This window comes from Pseudophryne corroboree, chromosome 6 (genome assembly GCF_028390025.1).
Source record: "Pseudophryne corroboree isolate aPseCor3 chromosome 6, aPseCor3.hap2, whole genome shotgun sequence".
NCBI lineage: Eukaryota > Metazoa > Chordata > Amphibia > Anura > Myobatrachidae > Pseudophryne > Pseudophryne corroboree.
Genome location: NC_086449.1, coordinates 773,434,626 through 773,454,116, shown reverse-complemented (window position 1 = coordinate 773,454,116; position 19,491 = coordinate 773,434,626). Strand labels below are relative to the sequence as shown.

At 45.3% G+C, this 19,491-nt stretch overlaps 1 protein-coding gene across 2 annotated transcripts in view; it reads left to right on the top strand.

Annotated features, from left to right (window-relative positions):
• The window catches only part of LOC134933454 (protein NDNF-like), a 44,925-nt gene extending 35,463 nt beyond the window's left edge, over nucleotides 1-9,462 (top strand). For both annotated transcript variants that reach the window (XM_063928677.1, XM_063928678.1), the window contains 2 exons: nucleotides 6,114-6,214; nucleotides 7,647-9,462. In XM_063928677.1, coding sequence (XP_063784747.1) covers nucleotides 6,114-6,214; nucleotides 7,647-9,025 — 1,480 coding nt within the window. In that variant the 3' untranslated portion in view covers nucleotides 9,026-9,462. The remainder of the gene's footprint in view (nucleotides 1-6,113; nucleotides 6,215-7,646) is intronic.
• Nucleotides 9,463-19,491: the final 10,029 nt, after the last annotated feature.

The following is a 19,491-nucleotide window of genomic DNA, read 5'->3' as shown; positions in this document are numbered from 1 at the left end:
AAAAGGAAAATGCGGCCAAAAAAAGGCTTGCTTTCTGGAGCTTGGACCCAGTAGGCAATGCCATCTATATATGGCGTTCCACAATAGAAGCCTATAGGCTTCTTTTCACATCTTCTTCTGAGAGGGGTCTCATCGGATCCCTCCCAGCATCCCCCATGGCGTGCACGGTCTACTGCGCCTGTGCAGAAGGACTCCCAAGTCACAATTCCATTCCTTTTTTCGCAGAGGACAGCTTTTATTGGGAGAGCTGTCCATTGCAATTCTAACTACAATTGTAGCTACATAACGACATTAACACCGCTATGTACCTGATAAGTGGTGGGATGTACTGTATCCACAATGACATGTGATGTACATCCCACCCAAAGCTAATGCCTTGCGCATACAGCACCTCCCAACTCTCCTCTTGATGAAGGCGGGACAGCAACATGGCTTCTCTGCTAGGCAGGATCTCTGCGGAAACATCGCTCATGCGAGTCACACCCCCTGTTTCATCACAATGGGAGTATGGGCTGTGTAAGCTATTGGACACGCCCCCAGCACCTCTGTTACGTTAATAATGCGAGTGAGAGGGGGCCTTCCAATCCCCCCCACCCCCACTACCACCCCCACAGTGGGACACTACAAATGGAACAGTTGAAGGTATACTTGTGGGTGTGTACACCATTATTACCACCAAGTAGAGAAACCGCATCATTTTGTGAGGAAAATAAATATAGTTTTAGTTATCATTTATAGCCAACAGTGGCCAGCTGGGTGTCTGCTCATTATCATACGGTGGTGACGATGGGCCTATTTCTATGTGGAGGCCTGTAAGCTGTAGCATCCTCCCCATTAGTATGACCCTGCATGACCGCAAAATAAATAATGCAGGCTTGGTGGTTTTTTAAGGTCATAGACATACAAGGTGACTTTTAATGTGTGGTGATGGATTCTCCATGGTAGAATTTTTTTTTCCAGTAGTGGTGCATTATTCCATATTATTCAGCAGAAGACAAATCAGTTTACATACGTGATTTGTTCATCATATACAGGTTACTTTATCCTTTTACTTTTTCACAGTTATATAGAGTATTCCATCTTGGGAACAAAATAAATCGGTTAACACAAGCAGCAGCATAACCGGGCTCCCAAGTGCCCTATGCCATTGGCATTTCATGTACTGTAGTCTATTTGGTCCATTACATACTCACATTAATGGGCAATGTTATAGTCTGACAGGCGATAGTGACATTGTCTGCCAAGAGACTATAGTATTCATATGATGCACTGCCAAATATCTATCATACCTGGTGTCCTTAACGAGGCCTGAACTTTACAATCTATAGAACTTGCTGCTTTGCTTGTTATGCGTTCATTTGCTGTAAGACCCCTTTCGCACCGCACAAATAATCCAATATCGACCCAGCATTTTGCCGGGTCGACATGTGTCGGTGTGCGGTGTGAAAGGGCTATGGTCGAATTCCCGGGTTGTGTGACCTGGTAATTCAACCCGGAAATAAAGCAGTGTTATTCCCGGGTTGAATAGCAGGTCAGTGGCAGCGTGAACGGTTTCCTGGGTTGATGCGACCTGAAACCCATTCACTACATAGATGAGCTCATCTCCCAGCGCTGCCGGCTCCACCCCCCGCCGCTATGGCAACTGCACCGGCAAATTGCTGGGTCAGTTAGCCTGCTGATAGGGTCCAATGCCAGATCCCACCTGGGAAGGACCCATTTCCAATTCCTGGGTGGGATCTGGCATTGGCGGTGTGATAGAGGTATAAGTCTTCTTTTGCTATGTTTCTACACATTTAACAATAAAAAACCCAACTGCGGAACTTGTATTCTTAGCACTGGCTATGTCTGCTGCAAGTTGGTGTCAGAAGTGGGATTGTCTTGGAGGCAAGGCTGATATTATGTAAACTACCATGAAGCAGGATAATGGATTTCAGCTTTTTAGTATTATAAAGAGACTATAATCTACATTCTATGTACTACTAAAATTGATATTGCAGGCAGCCGAATAGTGACTTACAGTCTATTAAGTCAGGATGTTTAACAAGAAAAGGTGTCTTGTTAAATCCAGCTCACACTATGAAGTTTAATTCACTTTATTCTTATGTCCAGATTATTCTACATTTAGATTTCCATGCTATTATTATTATTTATACATTTCGTTGATGCTTATGAATGAAAATATATATAATTTTTTATAAATCTGCTTTGATATATTAATACATTTTTTACCTTTTATTTTTTTATTATATACTGTGTGCATTCCTATAACCCATTTAACTGAGTAGATATTTCCAGCCGTGTTGGCCAGTACAAAGTAAACCGCATTCACTTTCAACAAAGTTAATCTAGTAACAAATGCTAAGTCCAAAGTTCCCAGTTGCCTACATCACTTATTATACTGTAGCATTTACTTTGCTGATGTGCACATGCACTCCCGAGGACTGTGTGTTTTTACGTCACCGCCTTGATTTATCCTTTAACTATTCAATAGAAAGAAATATTTTCAGTTTTCCAGTAACAGTTTGAGAATGGGAATCGGGAAAGCATGGTAAATTAGAACCAAAGCAATATATATCTGCTTAAGCTGTAGCTGTGGCTTGGTTTGTTTTTATTACAATTATATAAAGTATAAGTCATTTTGATTAAATGGCTATGGTAAGTATAATGTTATTTAATAAACTGTGAATAGTACCACTGCATTGACAAGTTATCACTGAAAAAAAGGGCCCTACACACTGGGCATTTTCCGCCGAGGCGACCTGGCGGCGGGGAAGGGGGGGAAGGGGGGGGGGGGGGGGGGGGTTTGCTGGATGACGGTGGGAGTGTAGTTTCTTTACTCCCTGACGTCACCTGGCCTCATAGCCCTGCATGCTAATGTGGACAAGATTGTCCATATTGGCTTGAAGGCATAAACGAGCCAGCACCAACAATGAACAAGCCCAGTATAAATAAAAAAAGACAGGGCATCCCACCTCTTCAAACCCCCGACCCCCTCCCAAAGGATTGGTGGACGCAGAGGTGTAATGTTGAGGCCTTGTAGCCAGAACAGGTGCTTGTTATGAAGTTCAATTTGCCCTGATATCTATTCTCAAAAGAAATGTGGCTCATTCCTCACTATCTCATTACATACTGTAACTTAAAGCTCTTTCTTCAATGTCTCTCAAGCCAGATACGGACTGGGACCTCTTTTCGACCCTGGCATCCGTGTGTGCGCGTGCGCGCATACAAACGTGAAAGAGGTGTGCGGACACTGCAAATGGGGGTGGGCCGTGAGTCAGGGGGCGTGGACTCGGGGCACAACTCCATATTACTTAGCAACTACGGGGCACTACGGGTGGCAGCGGGGGACAAACCAGTGAGCTAGAAGCTGCACTGCGCGCGTCCTTCCCGGCTCTCTGTTGACCCGACCGGCCCACCAGCCCATTGCCAGAAGTGACAGATGGGCGATCCGGCCCTGTCTCAACCTGTGGTACATATATCTCCCAGTGGTTCCTCAGCCTGTGAAATGACACTTATTATAACAGTTTAATATAATAATATGTAATTAACACATTCAAATTTCATTTTTTTTTAGCAAGTTATTTGTTTGCTATTTTAAAGGGTTTGCTTTGTCCATTTAAGCACATTAGTGCAGTGACAAGCCAGCATCCCAGGAGGCAGTGTCGGACTGGGGTATGAAGCGCCCACCGGGGGAATGCAGTCATAGGGGCCCATACTTAGGGGTGTGACCAGCCTACAAAGGGGGTGTGGCCAGCCTCCACGGAGGCTTGAAATGCACAATAGTCTTGTGCAATATAATGCAACATATCTACCATGTATAATACAAGTGCACAGTCTGGAATCTGATCCCTAGAGGGAGGAGTGGGCCCTCAGGCAGTGGGGCCCACCGGTGGTTATCCCTGTGGGCCAGCCCAACCCTGTCAGGAGGCCTTCACCCGAAACTTCTAGAAAGTCTGAAAGGAATTGTGAATTATATGTGTGATCTGAGGGCATGTAGATTTGAGTGCCACATGGGGGTATAAGTGGCAGGTGGGAGTGTGGAGTTGGCATATGGAGTCATTTTGGAGCAGGCGGTATAGGATTGCAGAGGTCATTTGGGTTTTAAAAAAAACAACAAAATAATAATTAATGGGATTAAGTGTAATATGCAGCCATTTTGAATGTTAGGAGAGTATCAGGTTGCTAATTTTTTCATTAGGGGGTTGGGAGAATGAAATATTTACACTTTAGTTGGTATTTTAGGTACAAGGACAAACTAGAGCAAAGGGGTCCCTTGGTCTACAATTGCTGTTTCTCGCTAGTAATGGTTCGGTCCACAAAATGGCTGCCTCTGCAGTTCCACAATTACATCATTAGCTCCTAAGAAATAGCCTGTTCTGCCTTCACTAAAATCTTGGCGTGACTGAAATTGGACAGATGGCATAACCACTCCTACTTTTCAATAATCCAGTCTACTGTAGATGTGACGACCTGAAGAATGGTGTAATTAATGTAGTAATAGGAGAATATTAATTTAATGGTAAAACTGAGAATACAAGAAACTGTAGAAAGCAATTACAACTTGAACTAAATCTTTACCATCAATGCTACACTGAGGGGAGGGTATATATGCTCCTATAGAAAACTAAAATTGAGACTTTTCTTATGACCTACCCAGGATGCATTTGGAATGAACTAAGATGCCTGTGAAGCTCACAATGGCTACTATCAGACTGCTCAGCCTTATACAGATAAATGTATACAATACACATAGGGGGTCATTCAGATCTGATCGTAGATGTGCTAAATTTAGCACATTTACGATCACTTATGCTGCTTTCACATCGCAAACCCTGCTTTTAAAACGTTTCTTAAAACGGGTCTGAGCAGTTAAACCCCCTTCACATTGCATGTTGTAACCAGTATATTACCATTTCATTACCATTTTGGTACCTTTCACACTGAACCCGTATCACCCATAGAAAACAGTCGTTGTCATTGTAAATGGACTTTTCTGGCCCACACATTATTAATAATTATTAATTAATTATTAATAATTTAGCTAGTCGTACGATGGAACCCAGCAGCTTCAAGCATCTTTACCATGTTTTTGTAATTACCGCATCCTTCACTGTCCCAGTGATTTGTCTACATATTTCTTCATCCCCTCTGATCCTAAGCAGCTCCCTAACCTCCTTATCACTATAATTTGCCATTTTAAACTGTATTCTGTATAATAAAAGTATAAAACGCTCCCTTCACTCTCATGTGTTTCCTCCAGTTTATTTCCTGCTTCATCCTGGTGACATCACGCATGGAGACAGCCTATCACCTTCTGTGGCTTGGAAATATCGTTTCAAGGTGGCCCTTTCACACCGCAGCTAGAACCGTTTTGGAAGGCTTAAAAATCGTCAATTTACTGGGTTAAAGCTGCGGTGTGAAAGGGGCATGTGGGGGGACGTCCAGCACAGGGCTAGTCCACCCCGTATGTCAGGCCCTACCCCCCGCAAGGGTGCAAAAGCATCTCATGGCGGCGATGCTTTTGCACCCGTTGAGTAGCTCACTGCCAGCGCAGCTCCTGCGCGCTGGCAGGTGGCTACCCGCCACATAACGAGTTGCAGCGGCTGCGTGTGACGTCACGCAGCCGCTGCGGGCCACTCCTGCAAAGGTCCGGATATGCCTGCGTTGTCCGGACCGCGCCCGCCAATGGTGCTAACGCCATTGGCACGCCCCCTCCCGCCCTGCCTCTGCCTGTCAATCAGGCAGAGGCGATCGCAGCCATGAGATGCTGTTAATATCTCACTTGGCTCCCGGGGTGCGCACGTGCGCACTCCACATAGGCTTTCAGACTGCGATCGCTCTCCCTGCAGCGATCCAGTCTGAATTAGGCCCCTAATATGCTGAAAGGTGTGACAGAGCCAGTATTCCATACATATTGCTTTAGCCTTCACTGATGCATCACATACTAATCTCAAATAATCCTTTACATATAATCTGTGAAAGACAAAATGATGAGTATATAGTTATTGCCATTTCTATTTATTTATTCATTTTAAGAAGTGTCATTGCTGTGCTCTTTGGCACCATTCCTGATTACATCTACTCACTGCTGTTCCTGTGCTTTCCCTCCGCAGATATTACTTCACTGTGAGCAGAAGTCAGAGGACAGTGACGGTGAGAGTGACGCCCTGCGAGTCTCCCATCCTCTGGACACTTTCTGTTCTGCCCACTCATGGTACGATGTGTACATAGCAGCTTCTCATGCCGGAATGTCTGGGGTACTCCCAAACTTTAGGTAGTTTCCACAGACACACAAAGGAATAGACCACCCTTCCGCATCCAGTGGTGCCAAGAGAGGGGGGATGGGGTACAAATTACCTGGTCCCAGGTCCAGGGGCTGGCTGGGCAAGGGGGCAGGGTGCCATCTGCCCCCCCGAGCCAGTGCAATTTAGGTGTTCCAAGGCCACATGACTGCAGATTCCCTGAGAAAAACTGGGCCGCTTGCTTGAGTCTGCCCCCCAGGCTGAAAGTTGCCAGCCAGCCCCTGCCCAGGTCTGATAGAGGGGCCCAGTTGTGTATAATATAACAAGTGATCACGTTTCATCTATCGCCATTAGTGCACCATATCAATTACTGGATTTTAGGCACTGGAGTAGGGATTCTAATTAGTGTCTAAACTTGAAGGCACATTGGTAATCCAGTATATAGAGAAAACGCACCAATTGAGACTGTTACTTTTTATTATACATTATCCAGTATTATTGAAACATTATTTCTTCTTTTAACAGTGTTACATTTTATGCTGGGTGTTCTAATTGAAGTTGGTATATGTCTTTGGAATTATGTGAATTGATTTTAAAAGTGATATTAATATCAGGATTATTATTTGAGTATAAGTAAGTAAAACTTTAAACTACATTGATAAATATAAATAAAAAGTTAAAAGTCTGTTTTGCGCTCTCTATTTTTCTCTTCTGTGTATGGAATTGCGGCTGTACATTTCTGTCTAATTAAAAATCTAATGCAGCAGGAGACATCTGTAGGAGATAGACGCCTCCTTGTTGGCATTTGCGAGATTAGAGTTCTGCGACAAAGGATGTAGCCTTGGATCACCATCGCAACAACCGGTTGATATTTGTGATGTTTACAGGCACCGGTCAGCCTGCGTAAACTAAAGCTTACTCAGGCTGGACATAGAATCCGGACACTGGTGTCCGGATTCTATCTTTGTCCGATGATCTAGACCCTGGACCCGTTGCTCCCTCAAAACAGAGCTGATTAGACAAATAAGTAAAGTTGATACCTTGGAGATTGATGAAGTACAACAATACTTAATTTTTTGGTTTATGTCTAATATTTGATAAAATAACTTTTATATAGAGTTTTAGATATGGGTTCACTTGAGCACAATTTGCTTTTGTGTTAGCTTTGTTTTACAGTATCTGAAATGTCCATGTATAAGTGGCTTGTGTATCATAAACCAAACTATTATAACATTAGAGTGTAGCCAATCAGACCTTTAGAATGTGTTATATGGGCAGTCAATAGGCAAAATGCAATAAAACGAGTATCAATAAAAATGGTATGAAAAATATGGGTTCATATGAATAAATTTGCACAGATTATTATTTTTTATTTACATTTATATTTGGTGGGTTTTTTTGCAGATTATTCCGAACAATTGGTTTCTTGGAAACATCATCAACAAAGGGGACCTCAACAAATATTTTCCTTCAAGGGAAATGGGGAGGAATCGTTCTCTTCAACTGTGACGTCGGGTGCCTTTTATTTTCTTGATTTCATCTCTCTTGAATCTGACACCAACTTAGAGGTCTTTGTCTGGGACCATGCAGACGCACCTCCCCCATGGCCTCAGCTTCCCACTGACCCACGAGTAGATGTCCTTTCTGTGGAGGAAAACAAAGTTGAACTGTCATGGAGACCCAGCTTGGGACCTGCTGAAGCTGAGCTTGAGTACTGCGTTTTTGTAAATCGAAGACATAACTTCAAGACATTGTGTGCCACTGAGTTAAACTCAAAGAAAGAACCAGAGAGTCACCATAACATTCAAAACACCAAGTCAAAGAAACTTCTAAATACAAACACAGAAAAGTCCAGCAACAAGGTTTACTCATACCCAAAAGCCTATAAGAGTTTAAAGGTCCCAGGTGTCGTGGATGAAAATGACAACCTATGGTCTTTTAAAACCTTACCAGGAAGTCAGAGGGTTTGTGTTGGAACTTCAGCTAATGCCACCATCTATGGTCTAAAGCCTAGAAGCCTTTACTACATTGATGTGTTTGCAGTGAACCCTCGGGATGGTACAAGTATGGCATACACAGGAACCTTTGCTGAGACCAAACCAAAACACAAATCACAAATACTAAAGGTACCCAATGATGAAATGGTGAACATTTTTCTGAAAAGTAAGGGTGTAAAAATAATGACCATAGAACCATCGACCCATGGATTCAAATGGCTTTTCGTCCATTCTTGCCTCCATAAAGTCCATATTCAGATTATGGTAAATGGACAAATTGAGGTTTCTCAAAGTCTTCAAGGAGCTCACAACTTTAAACTTGTTGGAAACTCAAAACACAACTTTATCATCAGCTTAAAATCAAGTAAAGGAGGTCCAGGTTTAGTGAAACTATTCGCAACCAGTACACACACCCACTTACCATTCTCCAACCTACCCCCTGACATAAACATGTCAGTTTCTAAGAGGTCATGTTCCTCAGCAACAGTCAGTTGGACCGGAAGTGGACAGGGGGCCAAGTACTGTGTTTATGTCAGACACCTGGAACAGAATTTGGACTTGAGGTTGATACAGAAACACCAGAATAGTTGCCTAAGCACCAGTTCCAGGTCACGGGCAGAGAAGGTAGTTTGCAGGCAGGAGGGAAGCCAACCCCTTACAGAAGAGCATATAACAGATCTTAAACCTGGAAAAGCCTATCTCATTGACTTGTACTTCATAGGCCTCCATAACAACACAATAAAGTTCCCTAGTCACGTGTTAAAGACTCAAGATTGGTGCACTTGAACTCGTGTCCTCAATCAGAAGGCATCTGGTCTCAAGGTATCTTCCATGCGTTGGAGGCATTCCAACATAGATATTGCAGATAAAAGTCCCTCAAGTTGGCTTCTTAGAGTGAAAACCAGAATAAAAAAGTAAATTGCTCATGGCAGATCTATTCTGTAATAATAATAGGATACCTGGAAGGAGGACAGCAAACATCATTAATCAGTTCTATCAAATGTCTATTGCTAATATATGAAATATTTTATTAGACAAGATCATCAACTGCTTTGTGGTGGGTTCTGCTAAACTCTCAAAGAGGAAAAGTACTTTGTTCATGGGTTTGGCAACAAAGGGACATATACTGTATTAGTAAAAGTATATGGACGTAGGCTGCTGAAAATGGCTAACTTTTTTTTCTAACCTGTATAAAATCTGGAATTTGTTTTATTTGTCACAAATACTGCTTATTTTTCTCATTTACAAGAAAATCAACAAAAATATTATCAGGACACAAGTTTTATTGCTAGAACTAGATAAGTCATTTATTGTCATACTGTACCTAGTGTTTGCCTTATCATTTTTTAGTCTTATATTATCTTCTTATCAAAATAGCATTAACATAGTCCATATGGCTGTACAGTCAACTAGCTTTATTCAAGCACATCAATTTCAGCCACAGTGGAGCTTTCCATCTAATTTCCTCAGACATAAAAAGTACTGTAGGTACAGTTATTATTTTGCTTTTAGTTTTGGACTGTTGTTTTTGTGGTTTTAGTTTTTTTCATGCACAAACACAGCTATGACCAAAACCTCAAATATCTGACCGTGGGGATCAGATTGTCAGGTGGGACAGGAAGCAGAGGCAGACAGGAATAAAGTTTAAACACATTATACAGTATAAAGTGCAGCTAACTAAAGCAAGAGTCAAAATGCAACACAAACAAGTTACTAATGCACTGCAGAAACTCTAAATAAGTCCTTACGTTCCGCGCACACACACACTAAATGTAAGAAGCCCACGTGCAAATACATACTACTGAAATATGAAAGGCACTTTATCTTTAAAATGCAGAAATAAAAACTTGGAACAACTGCAGACCTATCTGTGCCAATAAACCTCCAAATTATACTTATATGGTTAATATATGGTTACGTGCTTGCAGCAGTCGCTCTGTTTCGCACCATTCCACTCTGGCTTTTGATGCTAGACTTCTGATGCAGAGCCGACCCTAGGCATAGGCTTTACAGGCAAATGCCTAGGGGCAGGCTTGGACTGGCCCACAGGGGTACCTGGGAAACCACCGGTGGGCCCACCTTCTACTCTTAGGATCAGGTTCCAGACTGTGCACTTGAATTATACTGTACATTATACATACAGTATGTTACCTTATACTGGACTATGGTGTATTTTCTACAGTGCATTGCTGTTATTAATCTGGTACATTATCATGCATGCAGCAGCTGAATTTACTGTATATATTTATGAAGGGGCCCAGACGTTGCACTCTCTAATGGTTAGTCAAACCAATGAGGTGGCAGGCCACACCCACTCTGCAGACTGGCCACACCCCTAAACATGGGCCCCTACCACTGCATTCCCCCAGTGGGCCCTACATGCCCCAGTCCAACACTGCCTAGGGGTATCTCAAGCCTATGACCAGTGGTGGATTGAGGCACCAGCTCCGATCGAGCAGCATTTCTGCCCTCAGGGGCGTGGTATCATTATTTCAGCGTGCTACCTCCGGAGAAGTGAGGCACCCAACCCTTTACACAGCTAAACCTGATCACTATGGGCGCAATATGCGCAATAACGGAGATCATTTTAGAAGGAAATTGGGCGTGATATGTCATTTGAATCGCATCCAATGAGTTTTATCATTCACAACCGGTTTTAAATCTTGTTGATAAATAGGCCGATATTTCTGGAGGGGCACTTGTAACCAGGGGCGCCATAAGGCGGACGGGAAGGGGTACAAATTAACTGGATCAGGTATTGTCTGAGGGGCATGGCGGGGGGCCTAGTGAGCTGTGGAGAATGAGAAATGTCCCATTCTGTATACAGTTTTTTATTGGTTTTATTCTGAAGGTGCGTGGCCCCAGCTCCCATAATTTGGTCACGCCGCTTTCTGTCCTGGACACACAGTTTGCCTTAGCAGCCCTGCTTGTATCCCCCTTTGGCCCAGCTCCGTAACTAGGTGTGTGCCGGCGGTGCCTGGCACACAGCGCATAAGCACTGTGGGCGCAGAACCGCCGGCAACACCCGCAGGGCCACACCGCACTAGTAAATCTAAGCGGCAGCGCCCGGCTACTTCTCAGCTGGGCATAACGCTGCGCTGCCATTACACATAGCAGCAGAGCTGTAGCTGTCTGTACACTCCCCCGGCTTGTTCTGCATCCTGCCCACTCCCCGGCTTGTCTGCACTGCTGGCTTACCCACACTACTCCTGTATCCCATTCCCACACGGCAGCCGTGAGATTGTGTGTAGGCTGCTGGTGCTGCTGCGGGAGGGTGTACGTTGCCCGGCTCCATCACTGACACTAGCTGCTCACCGCCTGCCTGTGTGCCGCTCAGCTCCTCTCATTCATTTCCAAGTTGGGCTGGTGAGTGAATGCACGCATGTCGGAGGGTGCCGCGGGAGGGAGGAGGGCTTTAGTAAATGCTGCCTGCCGGGTGAACTGAACACACTCTGACCCGGCAGCGTTTATAATAAGTTACAGTGCTTATGTACTTTACTAAACAGGGCTAAGGGAGATCTGTTACTGGTGCCGGACAGTCCGACACCTCACTGCGCTACACTGTTGGTTCAGACTTAAAATAACCTACAGCTCCCAGCAGCCCTTGCTGCTGGGAGCTGTAGTTTATTTTAAGTTTGAACACTCGGTAGCGAGGAGCAGGGCCGTAACTACGTGTGTGCCAGGGGTGCCTGGCACACAGCGCAGTCGCTCTGAAGGCGTAATTGTCTACATCCCCAATGTGACTACAATGGGGATACGCTCAACGCCGCCGGCAGCCACCAGTGTGATGGGAAGGTTGTGTCTGGTAACTAGACGCTACCATAATGGGAAACACAGCGGCGCTCCCAGTCTGTGCTTTCCAACTGACTTCCTGGATGTGCGTTCCAAGCCTCGCACTGCGCACCCGTACCCAGGCGGTCGCATGATCTTGCTTCCTGCTAGATTCCAGGCTGTCTGTCGCCGGCAGCACCATGCACACCCACAGCAAAGCGGCTACAGCAGGTGTCCTGATATACCGGGCACTGCAAGGTACACTCAGCTGTATCCTGTCCTGCTACTCCAACCCTCTGAACGCTAAGAATCAAGACACTTGTGCTATCCAAATGGGACGGGTGCGACTGGGATGGGTGCGCTGTGCGACTGGGACATGCGTGCACTGTGCGACTGGGACATGCGGGACTCTGCCCACCGTAATGTGTAAAAGGGGCTCTATCTGGTGTGGTGGTGCTACTGTGCAGCGTCATTTCAATAATGGAGACCACTGTGCAGTATAATATGAATTTATATTATATTGTGGCCACGCCCCTATAGTTTTGGCGCGCGCCTGTGGCGCGCAGTGGCCCTATATTAAATAGGAGGGGGGGGCGCCGATGCTTTTTCTTGCACATAGCGCTAAAATGTCTAGTTACGGCACTGTTTTGGCCCAAATGTATTAAGCCTTAAAAAGTGATAAAGTGGAGACAGATAAAAGGGTCTATTTATTAACATTATTTTTACTAAAATAATGTGAAAAATGGGTGTTTTCTGTTTTTACACCCTTTTCACATTGTTTTAGTATCACCTGAATGTATTAAAGGGCATTTGGAGCAGATTTCATGAAAAACTGCTCCAAACCCTTTTTTCACTTTTTTTTAGCAACCCACATCCGCATTCCCCATACTTATAGGGCCATATGCAATTGCGGTCGAATTGCGCAAATGTCAAAAACGGGGCATTTTCGAGAAAAAAAACTGATTCGACAATGCAATATAGTACTTTTCGTCAAAAAAACGGCCGTTTCAGATTTAACTTTTTGCAATTCGACATTTGTCAAATTCGACATGTCTGCAATGGTAAAAATGCAGCTTTTCGACAAAAGTATATTCAATTGAAGAATGTCGATTCGACAACAGTGCTTTTCGACAGTCATTTTGTCAATTTCAGTCCACCTCATTTTGCTGGTGTGATCTAATAAAAATTTTAAAAAACATGTTTTTTTGTGGTTTTTTTTTTATTGCTAATAGCATATCTATTTATATTAGAAGGGATTATCTACTTGGTTTGTCTATTTAGGAGCCACAAGTATTATTTAATAGATTTTTTTAAAGAATATTTTATTCTTTACTGACTAAAATAATATGGAGAGATCAGAGCATGTTTTTCAGTGGGAAGGGGTGGGAATGGGTTAAAAAATCCTGAAAAAAAATGTGTGGGGTCCCCCCTCCTAAGCATAACCAGCCTCGGGCTCTTTGAGCCGGTCCTGGTTGTAAAAATACGGGGGGGAAATTACCTATGTTGGGGACCCTCTTTGACAGCAGTCATGGGGGGTCCCGCAAGTCGGGGAAAGGGGTCCCATGTGTAAACATGGGACCCCTTTCAGTGCGTGGATCGGGTTTTGCGTTTTATTATTTTGCCAAGTACGTGGATTACAAGCAGAAGAGGACAGATCTACACAGGATTTTTGTGAGTATAATTTTATTTACAGGTAACCCGTGGATTCTACTGGTGAAGAGGACCGAGCCTCGTGTCAACATAGGTAAGTATGTGTGTGTCGGTGTGCATGTATGTAATAAAGTTATACTATCACGGTGTGTGTGTACTGTTTTTATTTGGGTATTTTTTTTGCAGTAGAACTACAGGTACCAGCGGGCCCGTTTACCCCCCGCATGCTGGTACTTGTGGTTCTCCAAGTACCAGCTTGCAGGGGAGGCTTGCTGGGACTGGTAGTTCTGCTACAAAAAACAATATTCTTTTTTTTGACACTTGGCTATCAGCCTCCCATCCGCCGCCCTTGGATGGGGGGACAGCCTCTGGCTTCATCCCTGGCCCTTGGGTGGCTGAAGGGGGGGACCCCTTGATTTAAGGGGTTCCCACTCCTCCAGGGTACCCCGGCCAGGGGTGAATAGTTGGGGATTTAATGCCACGGCCGCAGGGACCGGTATAAAAGTGTCCCCCGGCTGTGGCATTATCTCTCTAGCTAGCGGAGCCCGGTGCTGGTGTGAAAAATACGGGGGACCCCTACGTCTTTTGTCCCCCGTATTTTTTGCAACAGGACCGGACGCAGAGCCCGGTGCTGGTTGTTAAAATAGGTATCCGTTCACATGGTCGACCATGTTATGGTCGCAAGTCATTAGGTCGACCACTATTGGTCGACATTGACATGGTCGACACATGAAAATGGTCGACACATGAAAGGTCGACACATGAAAAGGTCGACATGAGTTTTTTTTCTTTTTTTTTCTTTTGGGGAACTTTTCCATACTTTACGATCCACATGGACTACGATTGGAACGGTAAAGTGTGCCAAGCGGTAGCGGAGCGAAGGCACCATGCCCGAAGCATGGCGAGCGAAGCGGTGCCCTAATTGGGGTTCCCAGTCACTTTACGCAAAAAACGACACAAAAAAAGTTTAAAAAACCTAATGTCGACCTTTTCATGTGTCGACCATTTTCATGTGTCGACCATGTGTACATGTCGACCATGTCAATGTCGACCAATAGTAGTCGACCTAATGACTGTCGACCATAACATGGTCGACCATTCATACCGGAACCGTTAAAATACGGGGGATCCCCTGTAATTTCCCCCCCCCGTATTTTTACAACCAGGACCGGCTCAAAGAGCCCGAGGCTGGTTATGCTTAGGAGGGGGGACCCCACGCATTTTTTTCAGGGTTTTTTAAACACTTTTGTGCTGTCCATGAAGTCTAATCCAGGACGCACACTATTCGTCAATTGGTCCGTTTTTCGACAGCGGGACTGTCGAATCCATTTTTTATTGAATATGTCGAATTTGGGTCCCGGCGGGAGGGTGTCTGATTGTCGAATTGTGTCGAATTAAAAAACGGTCGAATTCCAGCCGGAATTCGACCGCAATTGCATATACCCCATAATGGGAAATTTGATGTGGCCACATTTACAAAAAAAAAAAAAAAAAAAAAAAAAAAGGGTGAAAAAATACCGCAGTGTGCCCTGTGATAATCTCGCCAGCTCAGGCTGGCGAGTTCACAGGGCAGCACTGCGATAATGTGCCATTTGCTCAGCTTTCTCTGCCCCTGCAAAGCGGCAACGCACTTTACAGCACCGGGGGTCACCGCAGCGCACAGGATCCAACGCCGGGCAGCCCAGCAGAAGCAGCGCGAACCGGCTACCTGGACAGGTGAGTATATTGATCTTCTTGGTGGGGGGGGGGGGGTCCGCGGCACGCGGGGGTAGTCGTGACGGGGACAGGGTCGACAGGGCGGAGGCGGGTAGCGGCGATTTTGGCAGGGGCAGCGCATGCGCAGCAGGACATCGGGGTATTTTTTCCAAAAAATATCCCGATGGTGCTGCGGAGTGTCATCGCAGGGACAGAGCTTGACCTCAAGCTCTGTTCCTGCATGCGATAGTTGATAACTCCCTGCAATGTAATCAATTATCGCAGTGTGAGTTTGGGCGATTTTATCACCTGTCATCGCATCCTGGATGCGGATGGTGAAAAATAGACCCCCAAAGAGTGATAAAGTACCAGCCAATCAGCTTCCTAACTGCCATGTTACAGGATGTGTTTGAAAAATGACAGCAGCTGATTGGCTGGTACTTTATCACTCTTTATCCGTCTTCACTATATCACTTTTTAAGGCTTAAAACATTTGGGCCAAATCCCTAACCAGCACCTGCCCGTGACCTTGGGGGTAATTCCAAGTTGATCGCAGCAGGAATTTTTTTAGCAGTTGAGCAAAACCATGTGCACTGCAGGGGAGGCAGATATAACATGTGCAGAGAGAGTTAGATTTGGGTGGGTTATTTTATTTTTGTGCAGGGTAAATACTGGCTGCTTTATTTTTACACTGCAAATTAGATTGCAGATTGAACACACCACTCCCAAATCTAACTCTCTCTGCAAATGTTATATCTGCCCCCCTACCTTATGCAGACAACAGTTTGATGAACTAAACGTTTTTCTCAACACAGAAAATAAAAAGATAGAATGTAAATTAATGTTCAAGGATTAGTTAATATAGGGGGTTATTCAGGATTGTTAGCAAAGCAAAAAAGTTAGCAGTTGGGCAAAACCATGCTGCACTGCAGGTGGGGCAGATGTAACTTGTGCAGAGAGAGAGTAAGATTTGGGTTTCTGTGCAGGATAAATCATACTTACCTACTTTTTTTTGGCCCGGAGAGGAGACGCCTGATGATAGGCAAGTATGTGGTAAATACTGGCTGCTTTATTTTTACACAGCAATTTAGATTTCAGTTTGAACACTCCCCGCCCAAATCTAACTCTCTCTGTACACATGTTATATCTGTCCCACCTGCAGTGCACATGGTTTTGCCCATTAGAGAACAATTTTGCTGCTACAATCTGGTCTGAATTAGCACAAAAATATGTGGAGTAGAAAATAGCGCTTGGTGGGATAAAGCAGCCTAGATAAATTCTAGTGATTCCCAATCACCATGCGCAAAACTAAAAAGAAATAGGTAATTGAAGATATCTTTGGCGCTACCACTTTTATGTTGAATTGCATAGAAGTAACATAATTCTTAAAAATTGAAGTCTGGAGGAATAATAGGAAAGTCTATGTAATGTTCCAGATAATTTCTCTGTAAATGACTTTGATCTTGCTTTCGTCCAAGTTTCTTCAAACCTTGATATTCATTCCATTTCTATCCTGCACATCAAGGTTTCTTTCAATCTGTTAACTGTCGTTCTCATGTATGAATCTAGTGTCACACAACTTACGTTTTATTTCTCTCACGCGTGCATCAAAAGGTATCTTTCTCTTGAAACGTAGCTGAGTTGAAGACTCAGAGTCTTGACAAAGGAGAGCGAGCTTCTCTGAAACGTGCTGACCCCGTTGCCCCACCGTAAGCCAGCGACGCAGGGCCGGAGGAAAGGAGGAAGCTGTACTGCCAGATCCGTCAGGCAGCTGCTGGTGTCCGTTGACTGCAGCAGGTGGATATAAGGACGTATACCGCAAACTCCTTGCTTTTGAGGTCCGGTCGGACATAGAACAGACATTGTTTTATATCTTTTTACTATCTCCATGGTGGATGGAGCTGTTTTATTGGAATTATTAAAGAAATATCTGTCTTTCAACTCAGCTACGTTTCAAGAGAAAGATACCTTTTGATGCACGCGTGAGAGAAATAAAACGTAAGTTGTGTGACACTAGATTCATACATGAGAACGACAGTTAAAAGATTGAAAGAAACCTTGATGTGCAGGATAGAAATGGAATGAATATCAAGGTTTGAAGAAACTTGGACGAAAGCAAGATCAAAGTCATTTACAGAGAAATTATCTGGAACATTTCCATAGACTTTCCTATTATTCCTCCAGACTTCAATTTTTAAGAATTATGTTACTTCTATGCAATTCAACATAAAGGTGGTAGCGCCAAAGATATCTTCAATTACCTATTTCTTTTTGGTCTGAATTAGGCCCATAGTCTGGATATACGGTTTAGCCAATAATAAAGGTTTGGTGGAACATCGTCCTGTTTGTGCTGCCCGACGACAGGTGACATATATGTGTGCAAGTTATTCCAGCTCTTTTGCATAGTCTTTGTGTTATTAAGCACAATACACCCAGAATATTAATAGACGAGGGATAAGTCAAATTTATATATAAACACAGGCTCTCCATATTAATTACATTTGTAATTACACAGTAAGTGTGGGAAAGAATTAATGATTGTTGCTGCCAGACGATGATGAGCCTTTAGTTCCGTGATGCGGTGACACAGTGACCTCTAGTGGCTAGGACTGAGGTACAGTCAATAAATACAGGATTTTGCTGCAACAAATAGAAAATGTCAATAAAGATAAAGAAACAAAAAAAGGCCTTCATTTCATTCGGCAAACAGGATTAAGGTGCGTGTGACTGCGTTTGTTCAGCTAATTATAACCGCTCTCTGCTTATGTCTCATTTCCATATACTCTGAAACATACTTGCCTACCCTCCCGGAATGGCCGGGAGGCTCCCGAAAATCGGGTGACCCTCCCGGCCCCCCGGAAAGGTGGGCAAGCCTCCCGCTTTCCCCCTCGGCCGCCCGCAGCAGTGAACAAGTAGGCGGGCCGAGGGGGTCCGATGACGCGATTTGCGCTGAATTGCGTCATCGTAGCTCCGCCCCCTGCTATGCAGAGCCTCGTTTATCGGCACAGCACAGCGGGGGGTGGAGTCACGATGACGCGACCCTGATGCAACGCCCCTGGACCGCCCATCCTGCTGCTGGCCACGCCCCCGAACCAACCGTCCTGCTGCCGGCCACGCCCCCCATTCACCTACAACGCTGCCTCCTCCCGGAGGAGGAGGCAGCAAAGTAGGTAAGCCTGCTCTGAAACAGTTGCAGAAAAGGACACGTTTTTCTTAAGCGGGCGCTTTTTTGATTTTGCAGGCCTGATTTCCCATGTGAACTCTGAACTCTGTGCTGAACAAGCTAGGGCTATGTTACAGTATAACAGGGGAACCTCAGTCAGCAGACCTAGCGCCTAATTCAGACCTGATCGTAGCCCAGCACTGGGCTAGTCCGCCCCGCATGTCTGGCCCTACTCCCCCCACACAAGTACAAAAACATTGCACAGCAGCGACGCTTTTGTATTTGACGAGTAGCTCCCTACCTGCGCAGCTCCTGCGCGCTGGCAGGGAGTTACCCATCGCTGTCCGGGTCGCAGCGGCTGCGTGTGACGTCACACAGATGCCAACGCGGCCCGCCCCCGTGCATGGACCGGGCACGCCTGCATTGCCCGGACCACGCCCTCAAAATGGCGCCAAATGCCGCGGGCCCGCCCAGCGACCGCCTCTGCCTGTCAATCAGGCAGAGGCGATCGCTGGGCTGAGATGGCCATTGGCTGTCTGGTATGTTCTGGCACGCTACGGCACTGGCGCATGCGCAGTTCAGACCTGATCAGCTGCTGTGCGAAAACGCACAGCAGCGATCAGGTCTGAATTAGGCCCCTAGTGTCAGCAGACCAGCCTGTTATAGGGGGTCATTCCGACCCGATCGCACGCTGCACTTCCTCGCAGCCGTGCGATCGGGTCTGAACTGCGCATGCGCGAGGGCCGCATTGCACAGGTGTGACGTTGTTCGGCGACGGGCGTCGCCAGGCAGCGACACTACGAACAAAGGCCGCAAGAAGATTAACAGGAGGAAGGCGGATCCGGACGGCAACTCACCATTTTCGGGGAGTGGGGAGTCCAACGCAGGCGTGTCTAGGCGTTTGGAGGGCGGATGTCTGACGTCAGTTCCGGGACCTGCTTCGCTGGAACGATCCCACAGGGTAAGTAACTCT